The sequence below is a fragment of the Aptenodytes forsteri genome, unplaced genomic scaffold (genome assembly GCF_000699145.1).
Source record: "Aptenodytes forsteri isolate BGI_AS27 unplaced genomic scaffold, ASM69914v1 Scaffold231, whole genome shotgun sequence".
NCBI classification, from domain to species: Eukaryota; Metazoa; Chordata; class Aves; order Sphenisciformes; family Spheniscidae; genus Aptenodytes; species Aptenodytes forsteri.
In genome coordinates this window covers 129,450-142,027 of record NW_008796046.1, presented here as the reverse complement: position 1 = coordinate 142,027, position 12,578 = coordinate 129,450, and the positions used below count along the sequence as shown (strand labels likewise).

Sequence of the window (12,578 nt, the reverse complement as noted above, 5' to 3'; positions counted from 1 at the left end):
GGGGGGGGTGCGTCCCTTGGAGGGATACAGGCCTGACGCTGAGTTAGTGCCTGCCCTGGCGTACCTGGGCCAGGGGCAGAGACACCCCCCCACGCCTCCTCAGGCACTCGGGGATCACCCCAGAAACACAGGGTCCATTACAGCCCCCCGCCCTGTCACTGCCCTCGGGGACCGGCAGATCCCTGGTCCTCCCTGTCCCTCTGGTTGCTCTTTAGGGACGTTGGTAATTACCCCCACACACACCCCGGTTGGCGTGATGCAGCTCCTGCCTTGCCAGGGTTGTGGTGACGGCAAAGCTCTTTGCTTCGCGCTGCCTTGGTGATGGATGAGCTGCGTTTCCCTCCATCCGTGTGGAGCTGGAAGAAGCGCGAGGGTTGTTCACGCGGCTGTTGTAACCTGGAGGCGGTGGGACGGTGCGAGGGATGAATATGATCTGTAACCGAGGGGAGGAGGGCCTCCTACCCCAACTTGTTGGATCCTGAAGCAAAGCGAGGGGGTGCAAGAAAAGGTTACCGCAGTCGTCATCTTCCTCCTGCTTCATCTCTTTCCTCTGAGTTGCGGCAATATTCTGGGGAGTGACAGTGGCTGGAGGCTGCGGAGAGATTGGGAGGGTTATTGGTATGTTCAGAGGGTCTCGGGTGTTGTTTTGCTGGCTGTGTTCTGGCAAGCGCTGGTGAAAACTCGCTGAGTATCTGCTGTACTGTTTGCATTTTGACCGTGGTGGCTCATTGCAGGTGCTGTGCTTGAAGAAGGGGACGTTGCTAAAGCAGGTGTTTGCGCTCAGCAGGTGAGTGGTCTGAAATCAAACCCAGCAAGTAAAACGCAGTATAAGGCATATAAAAACACCGGGTCACTTCTACTGACAGTGTCAGAAAACATACGTGACAAAAAAAAAAAAAGTACTTTTTGCCAAGGAAAGTCTTTTAATTGTGGAGGAGGAACTTCCAGCCGATGCCCGGGAGCTGAAAGGGCTGTAGGATGTGAAGAAGAAAAAGTCCCTTTGCTAAGGGGATCTGCCTGTGTTTGAGGGACTTGGGGTGTGAGCCTTTGTTCAAGAGATTGGCCAGATATGTTGTGTTTCCACAGGTCGTGAAATCAGAGCTTTTAACGATTATCTTGCTTCCTACAGAGCAGCAACACCCAGAGAAAGCCGTCTGTGTGCTGCAGGTAAGGCCTCTTACAAATCCAATGCAAGGCAAAACTTCATTTAGATTGTAAATATTACACGTTTCAGCATTTGTGTCTTCCTTTTAAATTTCTTTTACCCAATTTTGGGCTGGTTAAATAACCTGAGCAGGTGCTTTTCCACCTCCATAACTTTTTTCTAACCTTTTCTTCTGTTTCCCTGTTCCTGGCTGAGCAGGTGCTCCTAGTCATGGTGTTACACTGTGGAGTGACGCCAGCCAGATGCTGTTCGCTGTATTACTGTCCAGGAACTGACTGACACCCCTGTGGGGTCCCACTTTAACATTTATTGAGCTGGTGGAGTCCACTGTTGCAATTTAAAATAGAATTTTATTTTGATGTGGAGGCGAAGTATAACTGAGTGGCTTAGATCCTTGGTGTTCCGTTTCTCTTTGCTGTTCTGAGCTTCGTTTATTAAAATGAGGGTTATTAAGGGTTTCGTTGTACCCTGGAGAAGGAAGTATAAATAAAAGCCGATGCCGTTTTGATTTGGCTTCCTAGCACACAAATATTTGGACAGGGCTGGATTTAAAATTAAGCGGGGCTCAGATCCATCATAGCAGCATCACTGCTGTCGCATAACAGGAGACAGATGTAATAGTTCATCAGTATCCTCACCATCCACTGGTGCTGACAAGTCTTGTCTTTTTTTTGGTTTGCCTGAGAATCCACCTGGGAAATGAGTCACCTTTAATCTCTTCCTCCCTTATTTGTTGCTCACAGTAACCAACTGTGAATTAGAATCATAGAATCATTAAGGTTTGAAAAGACCTCTAAGATCATTGAGTCTGACCATCGACCCAACACCCCCATGCCCACTAAACATGTCCCTAAGTGCCTCATCTACTCGTCTTTTAAATACCTCCAGGGATGGGGACTCCACCACTTCCCTGGGCAGCCTGTCCCAATGTTTCACCACTCTTTCAGTAAAGAAATTTTTCCTCACGTCCAATCTAAACCTCCCCTGGCACAACTTGAGGCCGTTTCCTCTCATCCTATCAAGAAAGGACCAACACCCACCTCTCTACTCCTTTCAGGTAGTTGTAGAGAGTGATGAGGTCTCCCCTCAGCCTCCTCTTCTCCAGGCTAAACAACCCCAGTTCCCTCAGCCGCTCCTCAGCAGACTTGTTCTCCAGACCCCTCACCAGCCTCGTTGCCCTTCTCCGGACACGCTCCAGCACCTCAACGTCCTTCTTGTAGTGAGGGGCCCAAAACTGAACACAGTATTCGAGGTGCGGCCTCACCAGTGCCGAGTACAGGGGCATGATCACTTCCCTACTCCTGCTGGCCACATTATTTCTGATACAGGCCAGGATGCCATTGGCCTTCTTGGCCGCCTGGGCACACTGCTGGCTCATGTTCAGCCGGCTGTCGACCAGCACCCCCAGGTCCTTCTCTGCTGGGCAGCTTTCCAGCCCCTCTTCCCCAAGCCTGTAGCGCTGTGTGGGGTTGTTGTGGCCGAAGTGCAGGACCTGGCACTTGGCCTTGTTGAACCTCATATAGTTGGCCTGGGCCCATCGATCCAGCCTGTCCAGGTCCCTCTGCAGAGCCTTCCTACCCTCGAGCAGATCAACATTCCCGCCCAACTTGGTGTTGTCTGCAAACTTACTGAGGGTGCACTCGATCCCCTCATCCAGATCATCGATAAAGATATTAAACAAGACCGGCCCCAGTACTGAGCCCTGGGGAACACCGCTCGTGACCGGCCGCCAACTGGATGTAACTCCATTCACCACAACTCTCTGGGCCCGGCCGTCCAGCCAGTTTTTGACCCAGCAAAGAATTGTAACAGGCTTGCTGTGATGCACAGGCTGCCTGCGTGGGGCAGAGATTGGCCGAAGCCTTAGCCTGCCTTTGCTTTCTGTCAAAGAACCGAGGACAAATTCTTGCCCCCAGTGTGGATTTTGGGCTCTCAAAGCACCCGTGTATGTTTGTTAGAAGGAGGGCTGCCTGCCATTCAGCTGGAAACATGTTTGCTCTGCTTTGATTTTAAGGTGATGCACTCGTCAGTTGCCACAGACACTACAAATCCCGTCCTACGCATGGTATTGGGAGGTTTAAATACCTGCTCCCAAAGGAGGTAGGCATAAGAACTCCCCTACTGTGGTTGCTTTCAGCTGACCCGTCTTTTTACGGTCTGATTTAAATGTTAGTATTATTAATTCCATGGCTGATGAATCATATTAAAAAGGAATAATGTAATTGTTTACTGCTACTTTTCTTGGTAGAGAGTGTTATGTTGCATGAAGTACCCACTCACAACACTGCATAAATCAGGAGGTAGGCATAAGAACTCCCCTACTGTGGTTGCTTTCAGCTGACCCGTCTTTTTACGGTCTGATTTAAATGTTAGTATTATTAATTCCATGGCTGATGAATCATATTAAAAAGGAATAATGTAATTGTTTACTGCTACTTTTCTTGGTAGAGAGTGTTATGTTGCATGAAGTACCCACTCACAACACTGCATAAATCCTTCCTTTTGTCCCGTATCTTCTTGTTTAAATTAATGAGTAGTTTTGGGAGGGAGGAATCTCTTCCTGATGCTGAATTTAACACCCCAACTTCAAATTACTGCAGAATATTGTGAGCAGGTCTCACTTGCATTTAAACCTTTTACCTTCCCTGGAATTTGGAAAGACGACAATTTTTGTGGAAGGAGGAAACAGTAACTCATCTAGACAGCTGCCTCGAAGGCAGGAACTGCAATAAAAAGCAGTTTGTTTTCTACTCCTTGGTTTCTTCTGGAAGAAGTTGATCATGGTATGCACGTATTTTCTGTGTGAATTCTGTCGTGCTGCCATCCAAGAACTGCACTGCTCAACTTGAGAACATCTGTTAAGATAATGTCATCCCAGTTTTGTAGTGGGGGAAAGTGAGCACAGATGGGCTGTGATATGTTCGACATAGTTCAGCAAACCTTTGTCAGAGGAGAGTACCCTAGCATGGTCTCCTGTGTGGGGAAGGGTTACTGTTTTTTATTTCCAGCTTTGTTCAAAACAGATATGCTTTCTATTTTTTCTAAATACAGGCTCCAAAGAAGAAGAAGGATAAAGTACAGATGAAAGAGATCAATGTTGGAACTGAATACGAGTATGGCGATGTCAACATCCAGATGACTTCCTATGATATGTGTCTCGTGGAGCATTTTGCTCAGTACGTGCATAAACTCTGCAACCGACTCTCCATTAGAGTGAATGAAAGGTATGAGGAGCGCGGCTCTGTGCGTGTCATCCCTTGCAGTCACGTTGCGCTAGGCCACGTGAGGCTCGTAGGCGATGATACCTTGCAGACAAGGGCGCGGTCTAATCTCTCTGATGGATTCTCACATGTAAATCCAAATCTTCTCTCGTCTGCCTGGTGTTCTCTTTCTGTGTGTCTGCATGGTTTTGGATGCTTTATTCGTGTAAGGAAGGCTGAAATGGAGTTGTTCAGGCACTGACTGAACAGAGCTCAAGGAAGAAAATAGCTGTTACTTTTCATTCCTTTGAGAAAAAGGCTTAAGCCTGTGGGTGCTGAGCCCGGGAATGTAGGCTTAAGTATTGCTGACTTTTGCTGCTGTTTTTTCTTTATAGTGTTTTATCCAGGCTCTTTCCTCTGTGCATATATTGCGGAGTAAGCAAGTGGTACTGAATATACAAACTAGAATGAGCTTGGGAACCCCCTGAAGATTGCGGGAGAGCCACCCGCTGCTTTAGTTTAGTAGTAGAGGATGCTTCAGTTGCACACTAGAACTCCGAAGCAGGTGCGCCCCTGATAGCAGCTTTGCTCATTTTAATGAGGCTGAGGAATGTGATAAAGCTCCTTGGTGCCTGCAGTGCACCCGAGGAGCTGTAGGCACTGGAGAAAGCACTGCGTTGCTGTAAGGAAGCAAAAACACTTAGAGGTGATTATCTGAAAGGTGTATCTTTAACTGTACCTCTGGGTATAAACACTGGTTCCTGCTCATGTCGATTAAATCTATCAAAAATCGTTTTCTTTATGTTGATCCGCTTTGCTGAACTGTCAGCCGTGGATCTGAAATCCTGTGCCCACAGATCAGTCGCTTGTAGTCTCTCTGTGATGTCTTTTGCACCAAACGGCACTAAAAACTGTGACACGTTGGTGAGTGATAGGTGTTTGTTTTGAGAAGGATACCCGGCGACACTAAGAAATTACAATTCTGTCAGCAGCGATGCGCTGGAAAGCATTGGCAGAGAAATCTCACAGCCTGCGACTGTTGATAGCACTCTCGGTGTAAAGCGTTATTACCCCGTATCGTGCTTGTGCCCTCTGAGCTTGGACTCGGTGTGCAGAGTTCAGTGTGTACAGAAAGAAATGATTTGCCCTCTAAGAGCAAAATTTGTAGGGTAAAACGTGGGCGGTAGGATGTAGCCTGTTGTTATTGATGCTGTGCAAGTGGAGATGGGGGAGAGGTCTCTGGAGTAACGCTAACCGGAGAGCAGAATCTGATCCAGTGCCCGATCGTACTCCCGTCAAATTCACGGAGGGGAATCATAGAATCATAGAATCATAGAATCATTGAGGTTGGAAAAGACCTCTAAGACCATCGAGTCCAACCATCGACCCAACACCACCACCCACTAAACCATGTCCCTCAGCGCCGCATCTACACGTCTTTTAAATACGTCCAGGGATGGGGACTCCACCACTTCCCTGGGCAGCCTGTTCCAATGTTTCACCACTCTTTCAGTACAGAAATTTTTCCTCACGTCCAATCTAAACCTCCCCTGGCACAACTTGAGGCCGTTTCCTCTCGTCCTATCGCTATGGAAAATAATGTCTTTTGAGTGGTGTGTTGCAGCAGTGGTTTTTAGCTCTGTTCCCGATGAGAATAGATAGGCTATTACAAAATAAGTCAGAACTGTTGCTTTAAAGCTCTCCTTCAACTATAAAGAAGTTAAAATTTCTCTTCTCAGGCTGGTGTTTGTAGCTGAAACAGGTTTTTGCTGACAGTAGCGCTGCAAGCTTTTCCCTTATCTCTTTCCAGTAAAACACCCGGCTTCTGCCAGTGCTTGATTTGCGAGATACATTGTTTGCATAATTAATTTCTCATGAAAAGTTAATCTCCTTCCACATTCTCTGCTGCTGGAGGTTGATTCACTCCTGTAAAGTAGTGCAAATCTGTCCCTCCTGTCCTAAGCACTGACCTGTGGTTCCTGCAGCTACGCGATGCCCACCAAAACCAATGAAGTGCTGTTCTTGGAAGAGCGAGGTTCCAAAATGCAGCTGGATGCAGTCCTTACTACCCATCAGAGGGTTGTCCAGGTATGAGCTGGCGTTTGCTGATAGTGCTGCGGCTCTTGTGCAGCACCTCCTATCTCGGGCTCTCAAAACCCCTTAACAATTGGAGTTCACTCCCTTGAACAAATTTGTGCGTAAATTGAAGCACAAAGAAGTCTAATTAAATTTCTAGCTAAAGGTTACTCCCAAAGTAGCAGCAGAGGAGGGGTTCCTGGATTATGTATTTCAGCCAGAAGATGCATTATCTATTTTATGCAGAATACTTGATGCAAGGGGTAGAAAACTCATGTTTAAGGATGAACGATTGGACAAACTCGATGAAATTTAAAAATACCATTATCAGGGCCAGCTTCAAAAGTCTACAGCTGATGGAGGTAAATAGGTATTTCTCCTAAGTGACTTCTTATTTTATAGTGTGTTCCCCTGCTATATGCTAAACCTCTGCTGAATTACATTTTGAACCTAGAAGCAGACTTTTTCCACTGGAGAGAGCTGATGTGTGGTTAACGCTGGGGCTTGCAGGTTTGCCGTGGCAGCCTTTGTATTAGAGTCTCACCTAAATTAGGATCTTCATGCACGGTTAAGTCTCTTTACGTGCAGGAGAGCATGCAGGCAGAGACGGGAAGCACAGTGTTCATAGGGAAGAGCCAAAACGAGAGCTGTCCTGTACGTGAGAGGTGAGCGCACGAAGCAGAGGGTGCTTCTGTAATGAAGTGGTTGACTGCCACAGGCTCACGCTGAAATGGACTCTCTTTCTGTGCCATTAGTATAACGAGTCCATTTTGTATGTGGAGTTTTGCTCCCGCAGCACTTTTATTTCTTCTTTCAGATCAGCGGTTTGAGTTCAACGTTTGCACCGATACTCTTGGAAATTATTCAGAGTAGTCAGCCTGAAGGGGTCCATCTGTTAGTGAAAGAGGTATGTTTAATTTTACCAATGCCTTTGCATTTAGGAAGCAGATATGACGCGTGACGTGAATTTGCTTTGAAAATACAGACCTGGTCCTGAGGCTATGGTCTATCCCTAGACTTAGGGATACCCAAGATCTCCCAGAACCAGGCCCTCACTTGGTCTGTGAAAAACCATTACCTCTACTTCTTGATGAGTGTTTCATTTTCCATTTAGCCTCCTATAATTAGTGCCACAGAAGGTACCTTCCCAGCCAATCCTATAGATCTGTAGGAGACGGCAGGTTGCAAGTTGCTTCCCTTTGCTGCCGCAGATTCCCTGCGACTCAGAAGGGAACGCTTTCCTTCAGCAGTGCTTCACAGCCTCCTATCTGGGAATCACCAGGAACTTCATGGAGCAGTTGGTAGCAAAGCTGCGACTGGAAACCCAAATGCTGTGCCCTGTTTTGATGGAATTTGCTCTGGGAGGGGTTCAGCTTGTTTTCCGCGGAAAGGCCCAACAGTTTTCTCAGCACTGAGGACTTCAGGACAGAATCATAGAATCATTAAGGTTGGAAAAGACCTCTAAGATCATCGAGTCCAACCGTCGACCCAACACCACCAGGCCCACTAAACCATGTCCCTCAGCGCCTCATCTACTCGTCTTTTAAATACCTCCAGGGATGGGGACTCCACCACTTCCCTGGGCAGCCTGGTCCAATGTTTAACCACTCTTTCAGTAAAGACATTTTTCCCCCCGTCCAATCTAAACCTCCCCTGGCGCAACTTGAGGCCGTTTCCTCTCGTCCTATCGCTTGTTACTTGGGAGAAGAGACCGACCCCACCTCGCTACAACCTCCTTTCAGGGAGTTGTAGAGAGCGATGAGGTCTCCCCTCAGCCTCCTCTTCTCCAGGCTAAACAACCCCAGTTCCCTCAGCCGCTCCTCAGCGGACTTGTTCTCCAGACCCCTCACCAGCCTCGTTGCCCTTCTCTGGACACGCTCCAGCACCTCGATGTCCTTCTTGTAGTGAGGGGCCCAAAACTGAACACAGTATTCGAGGTGCGGCCTCACCGGGGCCGAGTACAGGGGCACGATCACTTCCCTACTCCTGCTGGCCACACTATTTCTCCACTTGCTGGTGCACCAGGCATAAGGAGATATTTAAACTTCTGTCATTTTACATTGAGACAAAACAGTCCCAGGAAGCCCTATTTATTCAGGGAGAAAAGATTTTTGCGCCCTGAAAGGCAAGGCAATACAGTAAACTCAAATATGAAAACACAGTTGGCTTCTTAAGTGGCCTTTGAAGAACGTTTAGTTATCTCCAGCTTTGCAAAACCAGAAGGAATACAGGAGAAGGTCTCTTGAGTCCAGTAATCTTCTCTGCTTTGGTCACAGTCCCATCTCTGCCTTAGGGCTGCCATTTCTTTTTTTAATTTTGGCTGATGGCTTTGTCTCTGGAGGGAGAACTGTGACATTGTGCCATTTGCAAAGTCATTGCAGTCTGATACAGGAAACCTGGCGGAGAGACCCAAACTGGCTTCATACGACTGGCAGTGCAGGGGAGAGATTGAAGCTTTGGGATGCTCTTGCAAAGTTCTGGAGAAAGTGGCAGGTCTCCTCAAGAAAGTAGACGCTACGGTGGTAGGCAGTGGCAGAGTTGAGGGCATCCAGTCAACTTCTTGAGCACAATGCCACTGCTCACTCTTCCAAAAGCAGCTAGCCAGGTGAGGAGAAGCCTACAAGGCCGAATTTTAGAGCCTGTGCCGTGACCAAGCGTGTCCACGGCTGCCACGTTCGCTTGCTGCCAGAAGCTTTCTGCCCTCTCTGCTTTACCCCCAAGCAGCTGCTCCTGTTGGAGGCTGGATGTAAGAGAGGAGGCTTAGAGCTCTGCTGCCAGCGTCCAGGTTGAGCTGCCCACGAGATCCTAGCCTGCAGCGACTTTCCACTGGGGCTTCCCACTCCCTGGGTTCAGTGGACATTTAAGTCTTCTGTTTTTCAACTCTTAAGTGGTCCTCTTTGGGAGTACTCAAGAGGTGATTTTAATTTGATTGGGGTTGGTTTTTTTTCCCCTCCCTCCACAGCACACAGAAGCTGACTTCAAGAGCCGATTAAAGTCTCGACCGGAACTTGAAGAGCTGCTAGCGCAGATGAACTGAGATGAGGAAGAACGCTCCATCTGCTTCAGAGCCACCCCTGGGAGAGCGAGGCTTCTCCTCCGTGGCTGCTGAAGCCTCCAGAAGGCGACTTCATGAGCATTGCACTGATAATTTGGTGAATTGGAAGAAATTTCCACTGTCGTCAAGCAGCTTGTCTTAATAAAGACAAATACATGTGTTTGTATCTGACTGATTTGTACGCTGAGTGAAGGGGGTCCACAATGAAATGTGGCTTTTCTCAATTCTTCCCCCTTTTTTCCCCCCCCCCTGTATGTTTTACTCTTGTTATAGGAGGATTTCTGCAAGTTAATAATGCTGTACTGCAACTCTCCCAGGTGGTACTGATGCGGAAGCGACCGTCCTGCTCCTTTCTTCAGCTGAAGGCTGGAGCAACGCGTTATTCTCGTAGAGCTGCTTAAATCGGAGCTTTGCCAACATGAATGGAGCCTCACAGCCCTGGGAGGGTGGGGGATGATCGTCCCCGAGCAGCTGAACAACCGCTGCTTAACAGAAAAAAAAGCCTCGGGGGGGCAGAGGCAGGAAGGTTGGAGCCGTGTGTGAGGCGGCGTATGCAGAATTTCTCCTTAATTTCTGATTTGCCTTTCAAGCCATAAAGGATAAACTTTCCCCTGGATCCCTGAAGTCAGCCTAGTTTTTACGACAGCCGTTCGGAAAGGGAGAAATTACTCGTGCCTTGAAAGGAGAAATCTCAGAAGCGCAAAGCGCTTTGGGGAATTCCCCAGGATGGTGCCAGATGCTTTTCCTGGGACTGCCGCTTTTCTTGAGTGATGCGGGACTGAATTTGGCCGGGCTGCTCAGCTGCTCATCGTCACCCTGCAAAACCCAGAGCCCGCGGGAGCTGCGGCTTTTGGGTGCACGTACGGGCGCTGGGTCGAACAGGTCGCGGCGCCTGGGTTTTTGCTTCGATCCTCGTCATTGCAAATCCTGAGATCGGGTGCACGCAGCTGTTTTTATTTAGGCTGGAGCTGAGATGACACCTGATCACGCCATCCTATTAAGAAGTATGTTATAACCAAATTTGAGCCCTGGTTTGATGGATGCTAAGAGGAGGTTCTGTTCCTGCCCCAAAACTGGTTTGTTTGGGGTTTTTTTTTCCCCCCCTTTCTAAGGACCAGCTCTCTGGAAAGAGGGAAAATAGCTCATTCATTAGCACTCTCCCCCAAACTGGGGTTGCCCAGGCGTTGCTCGTGGTCCTGTGCCGGCTCTGATTTTTGGGCGGCAGTGCCAAACCCCAGCCCCTCAGCAGTCCCAGCACCCACCTTCCTGGGAGACAGCCTGGAACATTCCCCCTGGCAAAAACCACGGGCGCCCTTCCCTTTCCAGCCTACAAAAAGAACTTTATTTTCTTGTTCATAGCTCCGACTGCCTGTCGGAAAAGGACCTGGGGGTGCTGGTCGACAGCCGGCTGAACATGAGCCGGCAGTGTGCCCAGGCGGCCAAGAAGGCCAATGGCATCCTGGCCTGTATCAGAAATGGTGTGGCCAGCAGGAGGAGGGAAGTGATCGTGCCCCTGTACTCGGCCCTGGTGAGGCCGCACCTCGAATACTGTGTTCAGTTTTGGGCCCCTCACTACAAGAAGGACATCGAGGTGCTGGAGCGTGTCCAGAGAAGGGCAACGAGGCTGGTGAGGGGTCTGGAGAACAAGTCTGCTGAGGAGCGGCTGAGGGAACTGGGGTTGTTTAGCCTGGAGAAAAGGAGGCTGAGGGGAGACCTCATCGCTCTCTACAACTCCCTGAAAGGAGGTTGTAGCGAGGTGGGGTCGGTCTCTTCTCCCAAGGAACAAGCGATAGGACGAGAGGAAACGGCCTCAAGTTGTGCCAGGGGAGGTTTAGATTGGACGTGAGGAAAAATGTCTGTACTGAAAGAGTGGTGAAACATTGGACCAGGCTGCCCAGGGAAGTGGTGGAGTCCCCATCCCTGGAGGTATTTAAAAGACGAGTAGATGAGGCGCTTAGGGACATGGTTTAGTGGGCCTGGTGGTGTTGGGTTGACAGTTGGACTCGATGATCTTAGAGGTCTTTTCCAACCTCAATGATTCTATGATTCTATTGTTAGGAGGTGGTGTTCAGAGGAGCCTCTCGCTCCGTAAGAGTCCCTTTTTCCCCCCATCCCTAATGCTCCTGGGGCTTCCTGGGAGATAAATCCCACCCCAAATCCTGTCCCGTGGGACATGAGGTTATCGGTGCTGGGAAAAGCCTTGGGACGACACAGGGAAGGACATGGAGTGGAAATCCACAGCAGGGCTGTTGCGGAGCCGAGACCCAGCCTGGGTGCCATGAACACACCCAGTTTGGGACATTTTGGGCTGCAAATCCCCATCTCGCCCCACAACTGTCCCCTCTGAGCTCCCGGTTATCCCCGGCGGCGCAGATGGAGACGAGTGCTTCAGGCAGGATGATGAACGCCACCGGATTTAATTTCCCAACAACGCAGTGTGGATTTACCGGCACACCCACCCGCTTGAATAAAAAAATAACACAAAAGAAAGGGTCAAATGGCGCAGCTGCCCCGTTCCTGGGATGCCGATGGTGGGCTTGGCGGGTGGGGGGTGGGCCTGGTGTGAGCCGGACGCCTGGCGCGGCTCCTCCGCCGCCCGCCGCCCCGTTCCTGGGATGTGGGCTGGCCGGCTCCTCGGCGCGCTGCCGCCGGGCCATGCACTCGCCGAAAGCCCGGACCTGGGGCTGGCAGTGCCTCCAGTCCTGCCGCGCCGCCATGCACTCCTGCAGCTCCCGGTGCTGCGCTGCGCAGCCCGTCCGCAAGATCATGGCGTCCACCGGGTCCTCGGCCTCCTCGTCCTCATCTTCCTCCAACAATGGACGGCTCCTGGCGTGTCCGGGCCTCGCCATCGCTGAGCCGGGCTGGAGGGAGGTGGTAGGCGTCGGGGTGCTGTCTTCCCCTTGAGACCCCTGCTTGGGTCACTGCCCTCTTTTTTGGGGGCACCCCCTAGAGTGCCCAGCACCCCCATACCTCCATGGGCGCTCAGCACCCTCTGCACCCCCCTCCCACACCCCTATGGGTGCCCAGCACCCCCCATGCCCCCATGGGTGCCCCCATACGCTCCATGCACCCCCAGGAGGAG

General features: G+C 50.1%; 2 protein-coding genes across 2 annotated transcripts in view; one reads left to right on the top strand and one right to left on the bottom strand.

Moving 5' to 3' along the window:
* The window catches only part of MRPL48 (mitochondrial ribosomal protein L48), a 15,529-nt gene extending 5,869 nt beyond the window's left edge, over positions 1-9,660 (top strand). The window contains exons 3-9 of the mRNA XM_009286146.2: positions 735-787; positions 1,130-1,167; positions 3,180-3,265; positions 4,217-4,389; positions 6,351-6,453; positions 7,259-7,348; positions 9,404-9,660. Coding sequence (XP_009284421.1) covers positions 735-787; positions 1,130-1,167; positions 3,180-3,265; positions 4,217-4,389; positions 6,351-6,453; positions 7,259-7,348; positions 9,404-9,478 — 618 coding nt within the window. The 3' untranslated portion in view covers positions 9,479-9,660. The remainder of the gene's footprint in view (positions 1-734; positions 788-1,129; positions 1,168-3,179; positions 3,266-4,216; positions 4,390-6,350; positions 6,454-7,258; positions 7,349-9,403) is intronic.
* Positions 9,661-11,879: 2,219 nt separating this feature from the next.
* Positions 11,880-12,354, bottom strand: LOC103904609 (cytochrome c oxidase assembly factor 4 homolog, mitochondrial). Its single transcript, XM_009286103.2, has 2 exons — positions 12,130-12,354; positions 11,880-12,083 (listed from the first exon to the last, which is right to left on the bottom strand). The coding sequence occupies exons 1-2, from the start codon at positions 12,343-12,345 to the stop codon at positions 11,940-11,942; spliced, it is 360 nt and encodes a 119-aa protein (XP_009284378.1). The 5' UTR covers positions 12,346-12,354; the 3' UTR covers positions 11,880-11,939.
* Positions 12,355-12,578: the final 224 nt, after the last annotated feature.

What these genes read in the sequence shown, in the direction of transcription:
- LOC103904609 (XM_009286103.2), bottom strand. Translation starts at nt 12,345, where the DNA reads ATGGCGAGGCCCGGACACGCCAGGAGCCGTCCATTGTTGGAGGAAGAT. An exon ending in CCCGGCGGCAGCGCGCCGAG is followed by an intron (nt 12,084 to 12,129) that starts GAGCCGGCCAGC and finishes CGGGCGGCGGAG; the next exon opens with GAGCCGCGCCAGGCGTCCGG.